Source organism: Toxotes jaculatrix, chromosome 21, assembly GCF_017976425.1.
Source record: "Toxotes jaculatrix isolate fToxJac2 chromosome 21, fToxJac2.pri, whole genome shotgun sequence".
Classification (NCBI taxonomy): domain Eukaryota; kingdom Metazoa; phylum Chordata; class Actinopteri; family Toxotidae; genus Toxotes; species Toxotes jaculatrix.
The window spans coordinates 15465753-15490791 of NC_054414.1; the positions used below are offsets into that span (position 1 = coordinate 15465753).

The following is a 25039-nucleotide window of genomic DNA, read 5'->3' on the forward strand; positions in this document are numbered from 1 at the left end:
AAACTGAGTCATATGACATAGTGCTGTTGTAAGTAGTTATTGTTCATTTAGACTGTTGCTGACTCAGTATTAAAGCTGTATTTTTACCAAGTGAGTGATTTTATGAATGAATTTCAAATCTGTATTGGCATCTGAATTATGTGTATGTTTAACAGAAGAAACTAGCAAATTATTGTTCTAGCTTTATGTTTTTATGATATAGGATATTCTGCTGTTTCCAAGGTTAGCATTCTCAGTTTGTGCTGTGAGGTCGGTATTAGCTGTTATTGTGCTCTTTCCTGATTGTTAGCTGATGCTCTGTCATTTCCAGTCTCTGGTCAGTCTGTGTTGAACTGTGATAAGTATGTTCATGATATAACTGAACTGACTGTGATAGACATGTTGTTGTTAAGCCAAACAGTTTTTTGTTCTCTTTGGACTCAAGCCAGGAGTAAACCTGAGTTCAACACCATGTGCCAGCGTCCAGAGTCTGACTGTGAACCAGAACATAGCATGGTGTTGTCAGGACTGTGCATCAAACTGCAATAAAATGAGAGAAAACATCACCTTCCACTGTAAAAAAAAAAATATGTACAAGTTAACTGCAGTACTTAGCTGTTCCACAGGGTGGAGCTGGAGCTGAAAACAGTGTTTATAAAGTTCAGTTAAACGCTGTGTAGTAGCCAGCTTCCTCTCAGCTCTCATGTTAACGTGTTGGAGTGAACACACTGAGCTGGAAGCTCACACACCTGCAGGGACTTTTAGCATCAAGCCTGTTTACTCTGCACATTTGACTCAAGTCCACAGTGGAAACAAAGAGCTGAGAGTCATGAAGCTTCATTACTGCACAGAGAGTTTAGCAATGGATTTACTGCTGTTCCATTTAAAGACAGACTCTCTGTGTGTTGATGAACATCTGATCTGCTTCTCAAATATCACCTGACAAATAAACATGGAGGCTGTCACTGACAGTCTCTCACAGATGGACACATACAGATGTGATGACTGGACTTCAGCACAGCTTTTGGTCTCTATAAAGACCACATGGTCTTGGTTCCAAGATCTCCTACTCATTTTTATTCATCTTTTCCTCCCTTTCCTAACCCCTCTGTGCCCCCATCCCCATCTGTCCATCCTTTCTGTATCCTTCCTCTCCCCTCTGTGAATTGGACCCTTTTCTATCCGTCCTACGCTCCCCCTCTTCTTCTTCTCCCACCCTCTCTTTTATCATTCTTTCATTTACAAAGGTCATGAATATATTTTGGTTTCTGCTTAGTACAGACGATTAATTGGACAGCACGGCACACCGCACCACTCTCGCGATTTCCCGCAGGGTAACTGTCTAGTTATTTCTTTTATTCAGCTGATACTGAAGGGAATATCCATGGTGCTGGTGAAATAACCTTAATGGCTGGTTTTTAGTTAACCTCTAAAAGTTCAGCCTTGGACTGCTGTCAGTAACCAGCGCTGTGCTCCGGTACAGCAGAGGAGGTGAGTGTGGAGGAAGTCCCTCTGCGGCGTCCGGATGTGGACGTGGCACAGCGCTGCAGCAGTTCCGCTGAATGTCCGCTTCTGCAACCGAGAAGGGATTAGTGAGAAACACCCCGGGACGACATCGGCTTCAGAGTTTGTCGGCCACCGGGTTTCACACTTTGCCCCGAACCGAGGATAGCCTTTACCGTTCACAGCACTTCGGAGGTAGGTTTCGATTTGAGACCAGCTAGCGTGTGACACCCCTGCCCGGCTTGACAGTGGAGCCTGGATTTTGCTACGTTTTTGCTATGCTAGCTAATGCTAAGGCACGACTAGCATCGCTCCGAGAAATACCTGCAGGTTTACTAGCTTAGCTGATGGGCTAACAGTTGCTAGCTCCGGTTGTGGCGATCCAGCCACAGCTGATTCAGCCGCTACCGCTGTCATTATGTCCGGCTACCACCGTTAGCAAGTGAAGTTAGCCCTAATGACTTGAAAGTTTACTAAAGCAAAGATGTTGTTTTTCGGACCCGCGACTGTTAGCTACATCATGTGTTGAACCAGGCTGTGTTTTTAGGTTTGGGCTGACATGTTGTATTGCTAATGTTAGCTAGCCAGCGAGCTAATTGTAATGCGGCACTGAGGTTTGTTCCCGTTAGCAAACCGCAAAGCTCGCCAGCTTTTCCTATTGTTACATGTTACCCCTGCTAAGTTGGCGTTTCATTTTCTACTCGAATGTCTCTCATCCTTGAGGATTTGGAAACTGCTAACCCAGTTCCTTAATTGTGCAACCCCAGCCAGGGGAACAGATGTGGGTCATTCAGTAGGCCCGACATACTAAATAGCTGTACGGCTCCAGCGATTGTATTTCTCGTTGTGGCACCTGCACTGCTGAATTATTCAAAGGCCCCGCTCGTTTAGCCCGTGTTTGTCTGTTAGATGATACTCATCACTCTGTCATATAGGTTAGGCACGTCTCCGCAAGCCAAGTGAATAAACAACGCCACTCGTGTACATCTGTTAGCCAGGTTTAAGTTGACATGCGAAATGTAACCTGAATAATCATGCACATAAAGTTGAGCTACCTTTTGGGGCCTTGTCATAACTAGACGGTTAGGACCCCTAAACATTTTACTCAGGCACATGCCTGAGTCCGGTAGACATGGTATACTGTCTTCACAGTATCAGGCTTTTAATTTCACCCTCATACCTGAGAAAGTGTTGGTTACAAGTCGTGTGGCTTGTGTCTGTATATCTTTAGATCAGTGGAATTGTTTGGTTTAGGTTCAGTGACTTGTGTTAACTGTATTTGTAAGCAGCTTTTTTTTTTTAATGTAAAACATTTACTGTTGCTCACTGTGTGTATAAATTAGTCAATAAGTTATTGACCAAGAATCTGTGGGTGTGGCCAAGACAAACACTAAAAGCCAATAAAGGTGTTGTCACTGAACCAGGAATTATTAACGTCATAAGTAGGTTTGATTTGGGACTGTAGTCCAGAAACTTTTATAGCTAACAGCCACACAGGCTCAAAGTGTTTTTGCCTGACTCTTCTTGACTGTTATTTCAGGTGCATGACAAACTCAGGGTCAAGTATGTGTTCTTAAGACTGCTTGCAATTCTGTTCTTCAGTTTTCAGTTGAAGACAGAAATGGAACATTACTATAATATAGCCTGAGGATCGTTAAACTAAATTGGACAGCTTTCCTTTTTCTTAAATGGATAGATAGATACATTTTTCATTCCCCAAGGGAAATTCACAGAGTTGTGAAATAAGACAGTTGGCAGCAGACATTATTTCTTAGTTAGTGTGTGGTGAGGTTCTCCACACTCCTGGAGAGAAAGGCCGTCCGTTCGGGCTCAGGGGAACCCAAACTATCACAAGAGACTTTGTCATTGTGAAGAGTTCTTTATCATCTCACAGGCTTTTATACGCCAAGTGTCTCAGTTGTGTAAACTCAGTTTACATCCTGGAAACCAGCTAAATAATTTTAGTCCTAACTAGCAATGAATCTCTTTACTTCTGTGTCACAATTTTATCCAGATTTAGGCATGAACTGAGGATGAATGTAAACCAGCACACTCCAATGGCCTCTCCCTACGGCCAGCCACAACCTGGCTACAGCCAGCCCGGCTACACTCCCCTGGATGGGGGATACCCCGCCCCCTATGCACCCTACAATGGCCCTGCTTCGGCTTACCAGCCTGGGGCGCCACCACCAGGTAAAATGCTGCTTCTGATCAAGTGTGTGTCTGAATGAGTGAGAGAGAGTGCCACCAGGTCAGCTGTGATGCTCTTCAAGCATTCACAGAACCATAACCTTGGAGTGTCCTACCTGCTTCCTGCCATGTGGGTGATCATGTATGTGTGAGGAAAACACTGTGCCTGTGCATACTAATCTAAATCTCAACTACCCTCTCATTTCTTCTCGTTGCTTTACACATTTCCCTACATCCCTCTGTATTCGCCTTCTTTTCCCTCTTTTCTTGTATTTCAGGTTATTCTCCTTTCACAAGCTTTCCCTCTAAGGCTGTGGCAGCCAACCCAACCTCTGACCTCTCCTCTCCTCTTGACTTAGGTAACTGGCTCCTCTCTTTTTCTCGCTCATTTCACATTTCACGTGCTCTGCAATCATCAAGCTCTCTCTTTGGCAGCTGCCATTATTCTTGCTGCTATGTCCTTTTCACAGCGTACAACAGAAGTCGGCCTAATGTCAGAGACTATTATTTATAGCAGCTAATTAGTTACTAACCTTTTTATTGCCAAACTTTTGTAGTTACCTGAAATGTAAACTACATCTATTACAACTTTTATCATGTGAGAGAGATGTGAGATTTATTTCTAGCCTTGATCAGAATACTGGTCCCATGAAAACGACTGACCCTCTTAGCACAGTCTTTGCTAGCCTGGTTTCAATATGTAGCCTGTAGTCCTAACCGCAGAAGTAAGATATGATAATGTAATCAGTTAGTTCTAAAAATGTGTTTTAGCAGAGTGGCCTATAGCCATGTTTAGCTTGCTGCACTAATCTCGTTACATTAGAATAGATCCGGGATTGTTTGTAGCAGGTATGTGTGTAATCTTTGCTCTTTGTTTTTCAGGTCCTGCCAGGGGTCCCCCCACTTCCGGACCCCCGCCGGTCTCAGCACCTCAACCATATAATCAGTACAGTCAAGGGGACATGCAGAATGGACCCCCACCTATGACGCAGGCGCCACCCAGGTAATTTGTTGATTGTTGTTTTTAGCAAAATGTACCCTTGACCCTGATCTTATTTAAACAACTTATTTTTTTTTGATGCAGACGAACGTGACATTTTCACCGCTCTGCATTTACGTCAGGCAGGTTATTCAAATTCCAGAGCCTTCACTTCATAAGTTCAGCTCATTCAAGCAGTTGACAGACTCCATTTAAAGACACTAAATAACTGCACAGAGACTTTCTGAAACCTCAGGAGTTGGTGCTGCACCAAGAAGACTCATGTCATGTGCTTAGTTAGGAGTGAAAGTGGACTCCAGAGCAACCAAAGCAAATTATTCAAAAACACACTCAGTGTGATGCATATTAAAAGAGAGGTGCTCATGCTTAAAATGCCTGGCACAGAAAATTAACTAAGAGAAAAGTGAAGCTCCACTTGCTGCTCATATGCTGCTCTGCCACCACTTTGAAGTCTTTGTCCTTCACATGCGTTCATGTAAAAAGCCAATTAGAACACTGTGTACTCACACACACGGCCAAGAAATCAGTATTCTCCAGGTGAAATCTAACTGGGCAAACTAGGTCTGTTTAAATCCCCTACCCTGATTACAGAAACCGGGTTTAGTGTTTACATTTAAGAAATGAGCTTACCGTAGAAAACTTTAACCTGGTTAACTGCACGTAAACACACAAAATATTTTTTGTTTTTCCAGACCTGCTGCGTCTCAGCCATACACCCAGGAAGCTATGAACTTGTCAGGGCCGCACCCCAGCTATCCCCAACACTATGGGCCCCCACCCACAGTACAGCAGGTCACCAACCAGATGACGGGCATGCAGATCGCCTCTGGACCACCAACACCAGCGGGGCCAGGATATGGTAAATTTGCATGGGTCTATGCCTGTTCAATGTAATTTACTGAAATAATAATGTAAATATAGAGTGTGAGACAATCATTCTGTTTATCGTGCTCTCTCCTCAGTTCCACCACACAGCTCCCAGCCCCCGGGCGTTGCTTCATACTCAGCCGGACCTCCGGCCTCCTACACCCAAGCTCCTCCTCCTGCGTCCTCTGCTCCCACCCAGCCACCACCTTCCCGTGGCCCTGCAGCTTCTCAGCAATACTATGGAGGCCCACCACCTCCTTCTCAACAGCCATTCAACTCTTCTCTTCCCCCTACCTCTCAACAGCAGTTCACCTCCTCTGCACCGCCGCCTCCTTCCGCTCAGCAAACCTTTCCTCCCTCGTCCTACTCAGGTCCTGTGCCTCCACCCAGCCAAGCTCCTGCTCCCCCAGTGTCCCAGCCACAGCAGTCCTTCCCCCCAACCCAACCACCCTTCTCTTCAGCGCCTCCACCTGTCAGCCAGCCTGCCTTCATCTCTGGTCCGCCTCCCACTGCTCAGGGGTCCTTCCCACCTAGAGCACCCCCACCTTCCTCTCAGCCTGGATCTTTTCCTCCCCCTGGTCCTCCTCCAACCTCGTCTCTCTCCGGCCAATACCCAGGGCCCATGCCACCCCAACAACAGCCCCCTCCATCCCAGCCATCCCCATATCACTCAGGTCCACCTCCTCCCAGAGCTCAGATGCCTCCCACTTCCATGGCGCAGAGCAACCACCTGCCTCCAGGACCACAGGGCCCACCAGGCCCTCCTGGGCCCCTGCAGCAGCATCCACCTCAGCCTGGCATGCAGGGAGGATACCCTCCTCAGCAGAATGGTGAGTAGACTGCTGCTAAGTGGAAGCTAAATGGATTACTGTCAATTTCTCCATTGCTGATCTGTTTGATTTTTCTGTTCAGGTGCGTTTGGGCAGGTGAGAGGCCCTCAGCCTGGCTATGCAGGCCCTTATCCGGGGCAACCAAACTATGGAGCCCCTGCACCAGCACCGGCTCCTGCTCCACCTGCACAGAAAAGGCTTGACCCAGATGCTATTCCTAGCCCGGTGAGCACACACAAACACATTAAATGTTTTACTCCTCATTTCCTAGTTTACAACACAACACCCTGTTGATCTCTGGCCATTTCTGCTCCTCCCTTGTTGTGAGAAAGTTGACTGAGGCATGTGACCACTTTACTAGGTACACCTGTGCAATCCAGTGCAACTGTCCAGCCATAAAGTCTACTTTTATGATGCCTTTAATGTTCAGTATTTAACTCAGCTCATTTAACTTAACTTTAATGTTCAGTATTTTGACATTGTCATAGAGATGTTAATACATATTAGCTTTGAAGTCATAATATTTTGTTAATATCATTGTCATATAGTCATTGTTCAGTATAATTGACCTGATATGCAGTAACTCATTTCCTGTCATCTAGTCTGTTATTTTATGGTCATAATGTGTCATCACTGTTTTTATGCTGACTTCTAGGCCAAATGAAAAAAAAGAGAAATCTAATCTAAATTAGACTTTTACACAAGCAAATCAAGAAAAATAAAAAAAACATGGTAAGAAGTAACTAGTGTAGAAAATTTATATAGATCATAAATTTGTTCAGTCAAGCTGGAACATCACAGTCACCACTGCCTGTATATATTGGGTTTGCCCCTTTTATTACCTTGATACTGCGCAGCTGTGTCACCACAGAAGACTAACAGTAATATTTTCACTTTGTGTTTGACCTTCTGTAACCTTCTTTTACACGTAGAGCTGCTAAGCATGTGTGTCAAACAGGCTACAGGTATATTAGTCTGTATCTGCCTGCATGTGACTGTCATGAAGTCTACAACAACACTAATTTACAATCAATGCTACTGACCAGTTTCTGTCTAAATAACAGTGCTGCTTGCTGCTCAGCAGAGTATTTGCTGAGTTTTCTCTTCTCTTCCCTTTTTTATCTTCTCACTCTTTGTATTTATTTATTTATTTTGTCCTGTTTTGCACAATTTGCTGGACAAACTTTTGAATGTAAAGCAAGCGTCTGACATGCCGGCTGTGCAGAAATCAAGACATAGAATAGATCCAGACGCTATCCCCAGCCCAGTAAGTTTCCTGTGTGCCTGCTTTTTCCTCTGCTTCATCCTGTCATCTCCGCTCGCTTTCATTAACCTTCAGCTTCCACCTCCTGTTCTTTCCTTCTAACCCCGCCCCAAAGTCAGTGATATTCACAACAAGAAAGATGGGCTCCTGTTACTATTTCAGTCATCCCTGCTTATTTCTGTGTCCAGTAGGACTGGAAATATACCCCGCTGCTGTATATCACAGATACATTTTGTCATTTTGTTATCTATAGCTAGATGAGAAGATTAATACCACTCTCATGTCACCTTAGTTTTGACATATTGAGAGTGAGAGTGCCTTAGTTTTTCTCGAGTTTGTCATTCATCACGACTCTCAGAGTGCCACTCCTTCTCAATCTTTCCCTGTGCCGTGCATGCTAGCCTGCAACATCTTGACTTACCCATAGTTCCTTGCATTGATTGATGGCATGCCTTGATAAATCCTGCCCTTTTTCCAGGGGATATCATTTAGATTTGTTTTTATCATATTTGTGAATCTACACAAACAACTTCAGCATGAACCGGTACCATGTCACATTAGTTATGGCTTGACTATGAAATTTGTGTGTGTGTGTGTGTTTGTGTGTGTGTCTCCTCTCCTGCATGGGTGTTGAATGTTCCTCTGTGAGACTTTGTGAGATCCAGGTACAGCGTGTCATGGGCACCTACCTGTGTGTACTTACAGTGTGAACATTTATGGATTAAGAATATTTTTCCCCATCTCTACTTTTCAGATCCAGGTAATAGAGGATGACAAGGCTAAGAGCACCGAGCCATTCACCACAGGGGTCAGAGGTCAGGCCCCACCGCTGGTCACCACCAACTTTCAGGTCAAAGACCAAGGTGGGTTCTGCCTTCTTTTAAAACATGCAAAGCTGGCAGCATCCCAGTTGTTTAGGAATATTTATTCATTCGCTTTCCTTACCTCCATCTTTCAAAAGGGTTTCAGAGAATTAAACGTGTGACATGGTGATTCAAATCTCACACAGTCACCTGATTGTGACATTAATGGAAGGACTGTCTGTTTTTAGGGAATGCCAGTCCCAGGTTTGTTCGCTGTACGGCGTACAATATACCTTGCACAGCCGATTTGGCCAAGCAGTCTCAAGTGCCACTGGCCGCCGTCATCAAGCCCCTCGCCACGTTGCCGCCAGATGAGGTGAGTAACCCCCCCACCTCCTTCTCCCTTCCACTCTCTCCTGTCTCTCTGGTATTGTTAATGTTGTAAGTCCTGTTTAGATGGGGCTTATTTCTGATATGCTGCTGTTGTTGCACAATGAGAGCACTGATAATTTGAAAGCAAAAGAAGGAGCGTTTGAAGTGAAGCAAACACCTTTGGATATTTAGAATAGATTGTGGTGTTAATATGAGCCACCAGCAGGCCACCAGCAGGCTTCCTCTGCATTTCACCCTGTTCGTCTGTACGTTCCTCAGCAGCTGAATTGTCTGCTGAGATTTTCATAACAGTTGGACAGTTTTTACCCTGAGTTTCTGCTTTGAAAAAAAGATTAGTTTTCAGGGCAATGCCTGATACGTAGTGATAATCACGGGATGCCTGTAATATCAGTGGGATAATCTGTCTCAAAATTATAGAGGTGGGAGTGGTTGCGTGACCTTGTTTCATGCATTTGCCGCTTGTGTAACCAATATCCATTTGGACGGGATTAGTTTTACGTTACGTCATTTTGGCAGGAAAAAGAACTGTAGGGAAAAGAGGGTGTAAAAGTTTGACTCATAGGGGCGAGGCACACATGACCTGTTTCAGTAATTAGGTTTTTCGATGCAGTCACTCTCGTTGCTAAACTGTGATTCTCTCCTTTCGTTGAACCTCTTTGGCAGACCCCTCCATACCTGGTGGACCATGGCGAGGGCGGTCCAATTCGCTGCAACCGCTGCAAAGCCTACATGTGTCCATACATGCAGTTCATAGAGGGAGGTCGCCGCTTCCAGTGTGGGTTCTGCAGCTGCGTCACAGAGGGTGAGTTTGTGTCTGTGCTCCTGTAAGTGTGCAGCGAATAAACAGTTATCTGATTTTATAAATTGAACTGTATTTATGTTCTCTGAGTATCCTTCCTCTGGTTTCCCATAGTGCCTCCACATTACTTCCAGCATCTGGACCACACTGGTAAGAGGGTGGACTGCTATGACAGGCCGGAGCTTTCGCTGGGCAGCTACGAGTTCCTGGCCACTGTGGACTACTGTAAGGTAGGACCTGGTACCAAACAATAGCGTCCACAATGGATCGTTTAGCCGTCAGGAATTGGATTGATTTAGGTAAAACTTAAATATGAACAAGTCCGAGGCTGAAGTCCAGCTAGTATTTATTTTGGTGAAATCATCTGTTCGAATACTTAAACGTGTGCAATATATATATTTTTGGTCATTGCATCACTTAGTCTTACTTAGTCTTGATCCTAATACTCTCCCTGTTACAATGGAGTGTTCAAGTGTATTATATTGATATTGGTCATTCTATATATTTATATACTTTTATTAATTAAAAGATGCAAGTGTGACACCAGAGCAGCAACTGGTTTTATGCTGGGATTGAATCAGTCATTATAGTATACATCTGTTAGAATATATGGGAATGTCATCTGAATCAGACACCATATTAACTGAGTAGAAAATGAAGTTCCTGAGCTTGTTCGTGTGGTTAATATGTTTATGTTATTTACATGTCTTCATACATAGTTCTGTTGTGTCTCTAACAGAATAACAAGCTTCCTCAGCCTCCAGCCTTCATCTTCCTTATCGATGTTTCCTACAACGCTGTGAAGAGCGGCATGGTCAGCATTGTCTGCCAGGAACTCAAGACCCTTCTAGACTACCTGCCCAGGTACTCCAACACACAGCACACGCACGATGGAGGAATGATTGATAAGAAGCAGGGAAAGAGTAAAGGAAGAAGAGAGGGGAAAAGAAATAATGGAACCACTGAAATAATGGCTGATGAAAAGAAATTCAAACTTTGCCTTTTTTCGTGTGTCCAGGGAGAACCCAGAAATGGACTCTGTGGTCCGGGTGGGTTTTGTCACCTACAACAAGGTTTTGCACTTCTACAATGTCAAGTCAAGCCTGGCCCAGCCCCAGATGTTGGTGGTGTCGGACGTATCGGACATGTTTGTACCTCTGCTCGATGGTTTCCTGGTCAACGTAAATGAAAGCCGGCTAGTTATTGAGAGGTGGGCAGACGTAAAGCAGACACACGCATTAACAGATACATGAGGTGTATATGGACAGACAAACTGATCCGATTTAATGACACACTGTTTGTTTTTTCCAGTTTACTGGACCAGATCCCAGAGATGTTTGCAGACACAAGGGAGACAGAGACGGTCTTTGGACCCGTGATCCAGGCAGGACTGGAGGCCCTGAAGGTAACCACTCTGGAAAGTCCGGAATGTCTTTTTAGGGTTTAATAGTTTTATTTAAAGTTTGAAAATTAAAAAGTATAGAAATACAAGAAAAACATTTTGTTTCAGTTTGAAGCTTTTGACTTTCAGACATTTATTTTTTTTCTGTAGCATTTTCCAGGAACTTTTTTCAGAAACTCTGAAACGTCACCTTTTCCTGAATTTGAGTTCCTGGCACTTACTGCTCCTGGAACATTTTGGATTAAAAAAATTCATGTTGTGTGAAAATTCTTGTTAACACACCCGAGGTGAGAAGTTGACAGCTTCATTGCCCAGATATAGTTGGCCTCCTTTATACATCTGGATACACGATCCTGGGCCCATACAGAGCTGCTGACATGGCTCGTGATTTGTGTGTTCCTGTGTGTCATTTTCTCAGGCTGCTGACTGTGCAGGGAAGCTGTTTGTGTTTCACACCTCTCTGCCCATCGCAGAGGCTCCTGGAAAATTAAAGAACAGAGAAGACAAGAAGCTGATTGGGACAGATAAGGAGAAGGTAAACGCTTGTGTAGCAAGTTGTGCTTTATTGTATACTAAATTATATTTTTAGGTTGTGAAAAAAAGTGTTGAAGTATGTATTGTATGTGGCTCCTTATTATGTATATTAGCAGAAAGACTTCACACTGACTCTGCTTCCTCTCCTGTCATCCTCAGTCTCTGTTTCAGCCCCAGGTGGGTTTCTACAACACCCTTGCTAAGGAGTGTGTCGCCCAGGGCTGCTGCGTAGATCTCTTCCTCTTCCCCAACCAGTATGTGGATGTTGCCACATTAGGGGTGGTTCCTGTGTCCACTGGAGGTTCAGTCTACAAATACACTTACTTCCAGGTGAGAGGAAAAATCACTCTGAGACTGTTTGATCTGCCTGCTGTTCACCGACTTGTATTACACGCCGTAGCCAACTAAAATGTTGATGTTGCTCATCAGTATGTTTTTGTTTTGCTTGTGTGTTTTCTTTATCCCAGGCTCAGTCGGATCAGGAGCGATTCCTGAATGACCTCAGACGAGACATTCAGAAACTAGTAGGGTTTGATGCCGTCATGAGGGTGCGAACCAGCACAGGTGCGACCTCACCACCACCACCACCACCTTTCCACTTGAAAACAGAAAGAAAATGGAGTGAAAGAAATGTAAAAATCTCCTCTCCTGACTCACCCTCCCCTCAGGTATCCGAGCGACAGACTTCTTCGGCTCTTTCTTCATGAGCAACACCACAGATGTGGAGCTGGCGGGTCTGGACTGTGACAAGGCCATCACTGTCGAGTTTAAACACGATGACAAGCTCAGCGAGGAGACGGGAGCGCTCATGCAGGTGTGGACACCGGTCTCTGGAACAAAAATCCTTATACGCAGAATCCTTTTTAAGAAGGGAACGCATTTTTAGTTTTTAAATCAAATTCAAATTTTAAATATATTGCAGTCATTTAATCTGGTATCCGTGACATCAAATCAATCAGCCAAATAATCTGGCATCAAACTGAGTTCAAATTAGACAGCTAGAGTAGCAGCTAGCAGGATGTGAAGACGTTTTTGAATGTTGCTGCCTCAACTGCGGTTTTATCCCAGAAAGCTTGATGAGCAGCAAGATTTTATGAATAATACATTTTGTTTTAAACAAATCCTTTTCATCTGTAAGAAATGTGTGTCTCATTTGTTTCCCTGTAGTGTGCCGTGCTATACACCAGCTGCAGTGGACAAAGGCGTCTCCGCATCCACAACATGGCCGTCAACTGTTGCTCCCAGCTGGCTGACCTCTACCGCAACTGCGAGACCGACACAATCATCAACTTCTTGGCCAAATATGGTAAGAACGTCTCACGCAGCAGAAAATCTTCCTCGCTGTTACTCAGTGTCAGGTCGTGAGGGCTGGTGGCGAGAGCGCAGTACAAATTTACACATTCAGTGTTACACTCCTAATGTCTGAATAAGGTGTGAGAGGAGAAATGAATGAAAAACATTTTCTAAAAATACTATCAAGCGACTGCCAGCTCCTCCTGTGGAGCTGCAAATTAGCCAGCAGCAGAAAGCTGTGGCTGTCCTCGGTAGGCTGCTGTTTTGAATGTGTGCAGCTTTGTAAATCTGAAGCCAGGCATCGTTCACTCTCCATCCACTGGATGAAGAAAGGCGGGAGAGCACATATCTTTGAGCCTGTTAAAATCCAGCTGTAATCAGCTTTATGAATTAAAGTAGTTTCCTGCTGCTCCAGTTTAGCACAGTACACCATTTATTTTTCACTATTTCTTCCTCATGGCTGTGACAGTTAATAAGTGTATATCTGTGTGTGTGTGTGTTTATGTGTGTGGCAGCTTACCGTGGCATCCTGAACAACCCCACTAAGGCGGTGAGAGACACTCTGGTCAACCAGTGTGCTCAGATTCTGGCCTGCTACCGGAAGAACTGTGCGAGCCCCTCATCAGCTGGTCAGGTACTGAAAACATCAGGACATAAACACCCAGCAGACGTCACAGCGACCCCCCTCCATTTTGGTTTTCCACAGCTTTATTTTTTTAGTTTTGCATTTCCTTAATCCACATTTTCTCAACTTCAGGACTCTATTTCATGTCATGCAAAATGTCAGAGACCTCTAAGATTTAGGTTTAGATTTTTTAGAACATAAAAAAAAGGTCCACTTATTGTCTTTTTCAAAACTTTCAACCACATCTCACCACCTTCATCAGCTATTTGATCGATTAATCTGATGACAGAAAATTAATTGGCAAATATCAGCATCAAGTATGTGTTGAGGTATCTGACGATGCCACCTTGGTTTGTGACATGTCTCTGTGTGTTTTCCAGCTGATCCTGCCAGAGTGCATGAAGCTGTTACCAGTGTATCTGAACTGCGTGCTGAAGAGTGACGTGCTGCTGCCGGGAGCCGACGTCTCGTTGGACGACCGGGCTTACCTGAGGCAGCTGATCAGCTGCATGGACGTCGCAGAGACCCACGTCTTCTTCTACCCCCGCCTGCTGCCACTGGTGAGATCGCACACAGATACCAAAATGCTGTCTGACGAAGAGGGCAGCACTTTGTGAAATGGCATTTTATACGGACAAAGATATTTGCAGAAGGTTCATTCTAAGGGTTATTTCTTGCAGCTGAAAATGAAAACATTCTTCGAATCATTTTAGTAATCTCTACAACTACTATCTTTGTTTGGAAATCTCTGTTCATCTGCGCCTTGAGAACAATATTCACATGTACAGGGGCTAACATATTCATCTAATAATATTGTTACTTCCCTTCTGCTTTCCAGATTAAGTTGGAAAGCGGGTCGTTGCCGGTGGCGGTGAGGGACTCAGAGGAGAGGCTGTCGAAAGGTGGAGTTTACCTCCTGGAGACGGGGCTCCACCTCTTCCTGTGGGTGGGAGCCAGTGCTCAGCAGGAGCTGCTTCTTAACATCTTTGGCACACAGAGCTTCAGCCAGATCGACCCGAGCATGGTGAGATTCAGCATCACTGATTACAATGATTATACACCTCAGTATTGGAAGAATATGTTTGTTATTGTGATACAGATTCAGTCTAAACATCCAGCCCTTTGTTAGTATAATGGTCAAAACTGTCTCCGCTCTCTTTCAGACAAGTCTGCCAGTGCTGGAAAACCCTTTCTCTCAGAGACTGAGAGAGATCATCGACTCCTTCAGAGCACAGCGGTCACGATACATGAAGGCAAGATTCATTCTGATCATCAGTGTTAATACAAAGCAGATGAACATATTTTGGTCGCTGTCTAAAAGTATAAAGGTTTGAAACCCAGTCTTACTACTACCCGTTCTCCCTTTCTCACCCTCCTCTTTCCTCTTGTTCGCAGCTGATGGTGGTGAAACAGGAAGACAGAGCCGAGCTGATATTTAGACACTTCTTGGTTGAGGACAAGAGCGCCAGCGGGGGAGCGTCATACGTGGACTTCTTGTGTCACATGCACAAGGAGATCCGCCAGCTTCTCAGCTAGGCCCCCTCAAAATTCCCACCTGTATGACTCCCCTCCCCCACCACTACCACCCACCGCTGACCCTTACCTGGTTCACCCCTCCTTGTGAAAGAACGAAAGAAAGCGCTTTATCTTTTTTTTCCTCTTTTCTTTTTTTTTTTTAACCTAATAAACTTAAGCTCTCCTTGCTGTCTGCCACAGACAAGCTGGCAGATCTTGTCGCGTGAGTGTTAACGTGAGTGTGTGTATGTGTGAGAGAGAGAGAGAAAGAGAGGATCTGATGTTAATAGAGCTTTACTCTGCCTCAAATCTGCTGCTCCAACGCAGCAGGAGCAAAACAACTGGCGAGGGAGGGTAATGTATATACTCAAGTGAACAATTATATGTATGCAACAGACTGAGCGAGTGACGGGGACACTGATGTTGACTGTAGTCGGTGTACTGTCTGTAATACTAGCACTGAAAGGTTTTTTTGGGTGCATAAATGATCCCCAGATAGCAAACACTTTTTATATTATTAAATCCCGATAGAGTGAAGGACATCTACGTACCGAGACATAAATGGAATTAAAGAAATGCTGTTCTTTCTGTATCTTCTCCCCTTTAATCATGGCCTTAGTACCCCCTCCCCATGCTGCTCCAATCATCCATAATGTGTGCGTGTGTGTGTGAATGTGTTTGTTTCCAGATGTGAGAGGATTAGGATTACCCGCTGCCCAATTCTTATTTCCTGGTGGATCTCCAGATGTGCGCATCCGAATTTAAGCCCTAGATTAACGGCTCAAACCGGAGTCTGACGAGTTTTCACCTGCAAAAAGAATTTAAAAACTAAAATCTGTTTTCAGTGTCCGCAAATGTACTGAAAATAAAGGTGCACTGATAACCAGTCATTACAGTAATTGGTATAATCCAGATTTGTTTAAATCAGCCTCGATTTGCACATCTGGCTCCAATGAGTCAGTTGTGGAAATTGTTGTCATGATTCTGTTGTGAGAGTTTAACGTCTATGCAGCACTGTGAAAAGCTAGAGAGGGAATTTAAAAAAAATAATAATCATAAAATAAAATGAAGAGAAAATAATCAAGGACGGGTGTGAACCTTTGATCTAAGCATCACAGTAATGGGAAGTCCTCCCACTGGTCACTTTCAGTGGATGATTCTGTCTGTTGATGGTTTGTAGTGCTGCAGACTTTATATTGATCAAAAGCTTTGATGTCCACAAATGTATAAAAATGCAAATTCCAGCAGACAGAAATGAGCATGGAGTGGCTGCAGATAAATGGACATCAGATAATGTTTGCAAACTTTGGATTGTCTCCGCACTGACAGTGTTCGGTGTGTAAATAAAATATATAGTCTGTACAGAATTAATAGAAAATAACAATTTTAAAGACCTGCTTGAACAGCTGTGGTTTGTTGATGGTTGGTTTCTTTGTCACAAATAGCCGAAATATAAAATCATGGCTTTTACTGAAGAGAGGAAGAAGCAGAGACTGGCTTTGTGATCTGTTTGTGTATGAGTGAGTGCGAGGTGTGTGTGGTTATGTGTGTGTGTGTGTGTGTGTGTGTGTGTGAGAATGTGGGGTCGGTCCTGGTGAATTTCTCCTGAGGAACAGAGGGATCAGCCAGCGTGCACACACACATACACACACACTACCCACGAGATTAATTTCAGTCTTCTTTCTTTATCACTTTGTTCCTTTTTTTTAACTCTGTGATTTTTGTGTTTGTTTGGTGTGTGTGTGTGTGTAGCCCTCTGTTCCATCTTTATGCTCACTGAGTTTGATAGACCCTTTGTCTTGACCGTAACCTTAATTTCTGTTCCTATTTTTCTTTGATTTGTTTTATTTTTCATTGCCTCTTGGGACTGCTAATAAAATGAGGTAAAAAAAAAAAAATAGAAACTCCACACTGTGCTTCTCCCCGCTCTGGTGGTTTTCTGTCTTCATTGAAGAAAGGTTTTATTAAAAATTATAGATGTATAAATACATGTATTTTATATTTCATCAAAATACATCCTCTTCACATTATATCGTTTTTTTTTTTTTTCAGAACAAAACACTTTTCTCGGCTTCTCATCAGTATCTGCATTTGCATCAGATCCCATATTTCTTCTCGACATCTGAATCCACACAGTTGCAATAGAGGTGAATGGAGTTTTGTTTGATGTGTTCACAGCATTGAAAAAAATCACTATTTATTGCACAGTCCCCTCTGTGAACTGTTCTCATTGAAAATACTTTCGGCTGAAGAAAGATCCTTTGCTGAAAACAGCGGACAGTGTGTTCTGTTCCTTATGCAGAGGGAAATAATGGATTTTGACCCAGTGAAGGGGACATTTATAAAATACTGAAATTGACATTAGAAACAGTAAGACATAGTAAAAATCTTAGAGACATATCACAAAACCTGTGCAAATAAACCCAAAATGATATCATGGCTCAGTACTGCTAGAGGTGAAGTGTGTTTTTGTTTGGGTGAGCTGACCCTTGTCATTTTATGGCTCAAGAGCAGGAGGAAAGACAGTACAACGTTAGGTTACAGGACGAATATGAAGCTGTTCACTATGTCCTGGTAAATATTTAGCACAGCTGGATTGTGGAGTCCACCCAGCCGAGATGAAATGCTGGGTAGACAGGCTCAGTGAAGGTGGTGTTGAAGGTGTGGAGAGGGGTCAGTGGGCCAGGGGACTCCTGGTAGAATGACAGTGTCCCTGCTAACCAGTCCAGGAAGACTCCTACTTTCCTGGAGCTGCGTTGTGTGGTCACAGGAATGGTCACAGGAATGTTCACAGCTTTGTGCACGGCGCTGTAGCCGTCTTCAGTGCAGTTCAGGCCCCAGGAAGAGTCATTTCGGCCTAACCAGCATTCGTTACCCTCTCCCTTCCTGCTCATCCCTTTGTAGGCTACCCCTATGACCGTTTTCCCGCACCATTCTGTCTCCCAGTAGTGGCGCCCAGTCAGTGCCTCGCTACACAACACCTGTGTCCAGAAATCAAACCTTTCTGGGTGATTGGAATATGGCTGCGCGGTCCCACGCGTTGCTTTTGTGTCTCCCTCAGACAGAGAAAGGTCTTTGTGTGCTGTGTTTGGGTCCAGGATGAGTTTGATGATATCTGATGGAACAGATTAAAGGTGTTAGTCAGTATTTTATGTTGTTCAGTGCTGTTTGATGGGTTTAAAATGAAAGTCCAAAGTGCCGGTTACTCACATTTCTTAGGCCCTGGCTGAATCCTGGATTCACCACACTCTTCCACTCTAAAACACAACAGAAGAGCATTGTTTTGTTGACACTTGTATCATTAAAATGGTTGAGAGAGCACTCAACTTAACATTTCATGCCCATAACTATTTCGGGTCTTATGATGGACAGTTCTGTCTTCAGACCCAGCCGAATTTATCACACAGCCAGGGAAAACCAACTTCTAACAAGAAGATAAAAAGAACTTTAGACTGTTGACATTAGAGCCCGACTGACACCGTTTGGTATTAAAGACAGACTCTATTAATAGCGACACTGTTTCTACATCATTTCAATCATGTCATTGGTATTTCTGTACTATCATCCCTACCTGAGTTTCTGCAGGTTGCATTGTGGGTCATCTCTCAGAGCAGACAGCCGCTGCAGGCCTAAATTTCCTGGGTGGTTGTAGCTCAGGTCGAGTTCCCTCAGAGAAGATGAGCTCAAAACAGATGCCAGGGATTTGCAGCCTTCCTCTGTCACTCTGCACAGGGCCAAACTTCAAGAGAAGACACCAAAAGACATTTCATCCAAATGATCTCCATATCAACAACAGTGACAAGTAAGTTTGCATGTTTGACTCTGTGCTGTGTACTCCTCTTAAATAATTCATCTGGCATGGAATTTCACTCAGGGGACTCACAGGAGTATTTCCAGTTTGCAGTGGGTGCTCTTCAGTCCACCACAAAGCGTTCTGACTCCGTCATCGTGAAAGTCATTGTCAGTGAGGTCCAGTACTTTCAGCTGGCAGGATTCTGAGCTGATGAATGAGGCCAGGACCTTACAGCCTTCTTCTGTAAGGTTGCAGCTCCTCAGTCTAAACAATCAGAAAATTAAAAAAATAATAATAATCTTAGAGTTGGAAAAAAATATATATATATTTATTTGACTTTTCTTGAAAAAAAAAAGTGAAAGAAATGTGTTGGATTTTGACCTTAGTGTCTCCAGTTTGCTGCTCAGTCCACCACCACCAGAGAGGCGCTCTACTCCTGAGTCTGTCAGGTTGTTGTTACTCAAGTCCAGCTCTCTAATTTGGGATGTGCTGATGCCATCTGCCAGGGCTTCACAGCAGTTCACAGTGAGATGACATGCATTTAGTCTGTAACAGGAAAGGAAGTATGAGAGAGGTTAATAATGTCGTGAAGAAATGTCCCCTTCTGTTGAGATTGAACACACTCCATTTTATCCCCCCGGCTTGGAATATGAGTAAGGCAGCTATAGTCTCAGGCAAACACGTTTTTGCCCACAGTGGTGCATATTCACTCTCCTTCTAGCTCTGTTTCTGGTATCCACCAACTCCTGAGAGAAATATCTGGCTCTTTAGAAGCCATATGCTCCACATAGCCAATCACTAACTTTGTCTATCTACAGTTTGGTGCAGGACAGGTAGCGTAAGGTGAGCTTTTTTTTTTTTTTTTGGCTTAAAACAGCCGTGTGCTGCAACCAATATCAACGCTATGAGAGCAGGGAGAGTTACCCAAAGCAGTAAAATTGTAAGCCTGAAAACCCCCAAAAATAATGTCTCAAAGACAGTAAAACACTCTGTAAAGCTGAGGAGAACAACACCCAGTCAGATACTCAAGCATGCACCGCCATGTAAAAAAACAAAGAAATATGTTGGATTTTGACCTTAGTGTCTCCAGTTTGCTGCTCAGTCCACCACCACCAGAGAGGCGCTCTATTCCTGAGTCTGTCAGGTTGTTGTTGCTCAAGTCCAGCTCTTTAATTTGGGATGTGCTGATGCCATTTGCCAGGGCTTCACAGCAGTTCACAGTGAGATGACATGCATTTAATCTGTAACGGGAAAGGAAGTATGAGAGAGGTTAATAATGTTGTGAAGAAATGTCCCCTTCTGTTGAGACTGAACACACTCCATTTTATCCCCCCGGCTTGGAATGTGGACAGGACAGGTAGCGTAAGGTGAGCTTTTTTTTTTTTGTTTAAAACAGCCGTGTGCTGCTACCAAAAACAACGCTATGAGAGCAGGGAGAGTTACCCAAAGCAGTAAAATTGTTGGCCCGTAAACCAAAAAAAATTATGTCTTAAAGACAGTAAAACACTCTGTAAAGCTGAGGAGAACAACACCCAGTCAGATCCTCAAACATGCACCGCCATGTAGTGGTGACTTCATGCTCTCAGCAGGGTGTGCCCACAAGTACAACAGATCACACTTCCCCACACAGTCAGGTTCAAAAGATACTTGTCTTCCTTATCCCTAAAAGAATGTGAGACATGAGGTCAACTCTCCTTAATGTCAGGAGCGAATCTGCTTTTAGAAAAGCACTTACTTCACCACTTGGGCTGTTTTCACTACAGGAAGCAGCCTCAGAAGTCCTTCCTCAGACCTGGCATACTTGCTCAGCTCAAACACACTCAGGTCTTCTTCTGAAGTCAATAATACAAAGACCAGAGTAGACCACTGTGCAGGTGAAAGTTTGACTTTGTCCAGACTGCCCAGGCGGAGGAAGCTCTGAATCTCCTCCACAAGGGAGTGGTCCTGCAGCTCATTAAGGCAGTGAAAGAGATTGAGGCATCTGTCTGGGGATAGATTTGACCTGATCTTCTTCTTGATGTCTTTAATGATTGCTGTTCTTGTCTTTTGGTTTGTTCTGTTGCAGATCATAAGATGTTTCAAGAGAGTCTGATTAGACTCCAGAGACAGGCCCAAAAGGAAGCGCAGAAAGATGTCAAAATGACCATTTTCACACTGCACAGCCTTTTCCACTGCTGCTTTGTGGAGTTTGAGCTCTGAGGAGCGTTTGAATGGGAAACATCTCGAAGCACACGACTGCTTTACCAAGACGTTGATGTTGTCGTTGTTGAAAGTGAGGAAGACATACAGTGCTGCAAAGAATTCCTGAACGCTCAGATGCACAAAGCAAAACATCTTCTGGTTCAGCGTCAGGTCCTCTTTGAAGATCTGTGTGTAGACCCCTGAGAACTCGGATGCCTGTTTGACATTTATACCAATCTGGTTGAGGTCACTTTCATAGAAGATCAAGTTGCCCTCCTCCAGCTCCTTGAAGGCCAGTTTACCCAGTGAGATGACCTCAGCTCTCATGGAGTCAGTGTTTGAGTCATCTATTCCAGACAACCTCTTCCTCATGGTCTCCACACACAAAGACAAGAACTGTATGTACATTTCAGTGAGAGTCCTCGGTGTGTTTTTACTCCCTGTCGTTGCCAACCTCTTCTCAAGAACAGTTGCCGCCATCCAGCAGAAGACTGGTATGTGGCACATGATGTGAAGACTCCTGCAGGATTTCACATGTGCGATTACCCTGTCTGCTAAAATCTCGTCACTAATTTTCTTCCTGAAGTACTCGTCTTTTTGCGGGTTGTTGAACCCTCGAACCTCAGTCACTCGATCAATGCACTCCACAGGGATCTGACTGGAAGCTACTGGGCGAGACGTTATCCAAACGAGACTCAAAGGAAGCAGTTTTCCCCTGATGAGGTTGGTCACAAGCACAGCAATTGTGGTTTCCTCTGTCACATCAGACACGATTTCATTTTTGTGGAAGTTCAAAGACAGACGGCTCTCATCCAGACCATCCAGGATGAAGAGCATTTTGTTGTTCCCACTAGTGAAAATTTTTGTGTGTTTTGTCTCAGGGAAAAACACACTGAGAAGCTCCTCTAGACTGTATTTTTTCTCTCTCATCAGATTCAGCTCTCGGAAAATTAGAGGGAATACAAATTCCAGGTCGTGGTTTGCTTCCTCTTCAGCCCAGTCTAGAGTGAATTTATTGGCAGATACTGTTTTTCCAATGCCAGCAACTCCCATTGTTAACACAGTTCTTATGTGTGCGGCTTGTCCTGGTAGAGGAACAAAGAGTTGATTGTAGTGGATTGATTTATCCTGGGCCACATGTGTCCGGGACACTGCCTCAATCTTTCTCACTTCATGTTCCTTATTGACTTCGGCACTTCCTCCCTCAGTGATGTAGAGCTCTGTGTAGATTTTATTGAGAGGTGTTCTGTGTGCCCCTGTTGTCACCATGTCAAGCAGGTGACTGAACTTCCTCTTCAGTGTATCTTTCAGTTTCTGTTGACACTCAGCGACTTTATTGCCTGAAGGAGAAAACAAATTTGAAGGTTAGTTAAGCTTTCAAGAATCAAGGTTCTGTCAAATTCCTGAATGAGTTTTACTGGTTCAAACTAAATGTGATAAATTAATGGGCTGTAAGACATACGCACTTTGGAGTTGCAGAGCCTCACGGCTGTTTTCAGTGTCATTGTTTGGTGCTTTGCAGATACACCCTGCAGAAGAACAAAAAAAAAGATCAGCAGAGCCCAAACCCCAGCTTCAGTCACTCTCACATTTAATATATCTACCCTGACCCGGTGAGGTGATGTTGATGGTGTTGTTCAAGATGCCAATGGTAGAAGCAGTGATGACGGGAGCGACCACATTGCTCCTATCCTGAGCATTGATGCTGGAAAGCAATTGTTCAGCCTCAGCCTGAATAGAGGGGACTAAGGCAGAGAGAAACCACCAAACTCAATTTCAAATGTTTGTTACAAAAATTAATTTTAGTGAATGATGACTGGAGCAAAATTGATTACTAAGGCAAGATTAAGATGTGTGGGGTATTTTAGGTCATTACTTAATTAATATTTCTCAGCCACACTTGGCATCCTGTTTCATCTCTTAATGACGCTGTTAAAGTTCCTTGCGATGTGAACTCTTAGTCAGAATTTGACATCCTTACCTTGAGAGACATCTCTTTTATCAGCAGCACTGCTTTGGTCCATTTCAGCTCCTTCATCCTTACATGATCTGATCAGTGTTCTGGAGGGAGACAGTTCGGCTCCAATCAATCACATTGTGTTCAGTAAAGGTAGTTGAAATGCAACAGGTCAAAAACCAACGGAAGCGCATATCTGATTCGGTAACCTGTTATTTAACAAGTGTGACAGCCGTTTGATTCACATACTCACAGCAGCTGTTTGTAAGCAGAGGGTTATTCGTGCAGATATAAGAAGCTGTTTCTGGCTGAAAACCGGAAGCTGATATTTCCTGTATGTACAACCTTCACACACAGTCCTTGAGAACTTTAAACCGCAGCTCTTAAAAAAGTTTCATTTACCAGAAAATTAACTTCGGTTTCATAAAAACACCCTACAACATGTTTAGATTTTCTTTGTTGGAAAATGATTTAACAGTCAGTTAATAAAACAATCTGGCCTCAAACAATAACAGTTTTCAGTATTTCTGCCATGTGCATTTTTAGATTACATTACATTACATTCATGTGGCAGAGACTTTTGTCCAAAGCAACTCATAGTGAGTGTAGCGTAGATATCATCCAAAATTGTGAGTGTCCCTTTTAATCAAATGACTAAAGGCGTGTTCAATGCTACAAGTGCTGCTGACAAACCAAGCTCAGTTTATGCATCACAGAACTGTTCTGCCCTTTCAAAAGCTTCCTGCTTCTCTGTGACATTTCCTGAAAAAAAAAATATCTCACTTCAGTTTGTTGACGAACAGACAGATCTTTTCTCACATTGTATCTGCAACTGATGTTAGCATTCACAGATCCGAGCACGGCTAAAAAATAAAGACTGTTCTGTTTCAGAATTGTAAATCACATTGTGAAACACATTAGCTCAAAGGTTTTCAACACAAAACAACAAACTATACCACAATGCTCCACTGATAAATGCAGAACTACAGCTATTTCAGTGCTGATACAATTAGCCAACCTTTGCCCCACAGTCCCACAAACAGTGGCTTTAATGAAAGCTTAATTTAAGTAACACAATTAAATATTTTCATCCATAATCATACACACACACACACATATACACATATATACACATATATACAAATATACATGTAGTTCAGCACATTTAAAGTGACCTCACCTGATATGACTCTGAATTATTTCTGTGTTCTCCTGATGGATCAGCCCGACTCACTCTCTGTAGTTTCCACTAAAATTTCTCAGAGCAAAATTGATCAGAGATTCGCTGTCCGGCACGAAGCGGGCACTTCTGAGAGGTTGCCAGGTCCTACAGAAGCTGTGGCCACACTGCAGCACCACAGGCTCAGTGAAAACAAGTGAGCAAATTGGACAAGAAATAGCCCGAGGGAATGTTGACTCCACATTTCTCTGTGTGTCTCTCATTGTTGACGAAAGCGGCTCATACAACTGCTGTTCCACGTGCAGGACTATTTTGGCTCCCAATGAAATGAAGAAGTTGTTATGAAATATTAGTGCGATAATTCAGTCACTGGTTCCTCAAAGGGAGTTATAATATGTTATTCTCTGCTGAAACATTAATTCTCCTTCTGCTTCCACATCAAGCTCAGAGCATTACTTACAGAGTGACACTCAATTAGAAACAACTAATTACATCAACACAATTAAGTACTTCACTGAGCATTTACTCTGTGTTTCATTTCAGTTTCTACACAGTTCTTTTACTCCGTCTTCTCCATTTACCATTATATAGTATTATTATCATTATATTAGTATCTCTTGTGAGTGTGAGATCATTCATATTAAAGCACCAGTGCAGTGAACAGTTGCTGCTCCTGTTCCGGTTCTATGTGCTGCAGCTTTGCCTGTTGAACAGATGGTGGAGGCAAAGTCCATGTTGTGCTATGCCATTTTTACCGACTCCATGTACAGAACATGCCTTGACAGATTTTTGAGGTTTTGAAGGCAGATAATGATTCCAATATTGGTTAGGACCAAAGTTATAGTTTGTAAAGCCTGGAAAAATAAATAAACATGGGTCTTTTGTAAATTATAGAGTAAATAATTCTGTATGTGTAAAGGATAGATTCCAA

General features: G+C 43.5%; 2 protein-coding genes across 9 annotated transcripts; one reads left to right on the plus strand and one right to left on the minus strand.

Moving 5' to 3' along the window:
• Positions 1-1517: 1517 nt before the first annotated feature.
• On the plus strand, positions 1518-17016 carry sec24c (SEC24 homolog C, COPII coat complex component). Of its 2 annotated transcripts, XM_041066545.1 has the most exons (24): positions 1518-1677; positions 3497-3675; positions 3951-4031; positions 4555-4675; positions 5365-5531; positions 5635-6369; positions 6452-6594; positions 8388-8496; positions 8685-8812; positions 9493-9631; positions 9743-9858; positions 10368-10492; positions 10647-10838; positions 10940-11033; positions 11449-11565; positions 11724-11894; positions 12032-12128; positions 12233-12378; positions 12732-12870; positions 13373-13491; positions 13863-14042; positions 14321-14506; positions 14646-14735; positions 14878-17016. In XM_041066545.1, the coding sequence occupies exons 2-24, from the start codon at positions 3516-3518 to the stop codon at positions 15016-15018; spliced, it is 3696 nt and encodes a 1231-aa protein (XP_040922479.1). In that variant the 5' UTR covers positions 1518-1677; positions 3497-3515; the 3' UTR covers positions 15019-17016. The 2 variants fall into 2 exon arrangements, with proteins under 2 accessions (XP_040922479.1, XP_040922480.1); XM_041066546.1 differs by lacking the exon at positions 3951-4031 and having other exon boundaries at positions 14878-17013.
• On the minus strand, positions 16930-24395 carry LOC121200998 (NACHT, LRR and PYD domains-containing protein 3-like). Of its 7 annotated transcripts, none has more exons than XM_041066549.1 (11): positions 24109-24395; positions 22953-23032; positions 22576-22716; positions 22438-22500; positions 20526-22311; positions 19867-20031; positions 19172-19336; positions 18881-19054; positions 18569-18736; positions 18208-18254; positions 16930-18112 (listed from the first exon to the last, which is right to left on the minus strand). In XM_041066549.1, exons 2-11 carry the CDS (start codon positions 22993-22995, stop codon positions 17580-17582), a joined length of 3285 nt encoding a protein of 1094 aa, XP_040922483.1. In that variant the 5' UTR covers positions 22996-23032; positions 24109-24395; the 3' UTR covers positions 16930-17579. The 7 variants fall into 7 exon arrangements, with proteins under 7 accessions (XP_040922483.1, XP_040922484.1, XP_040922485.1 ...); XM_041066550.1 differs by lacking the exon at positions 24109-24395 and adding an exon at positions 23182-23227; XM_041066551.1 differs by lacking the exon at positions 24109-24395 and adding an exon at positions 23138-23156.
• Positions 24396-25039: the final 644 nt, after the last annotated feature.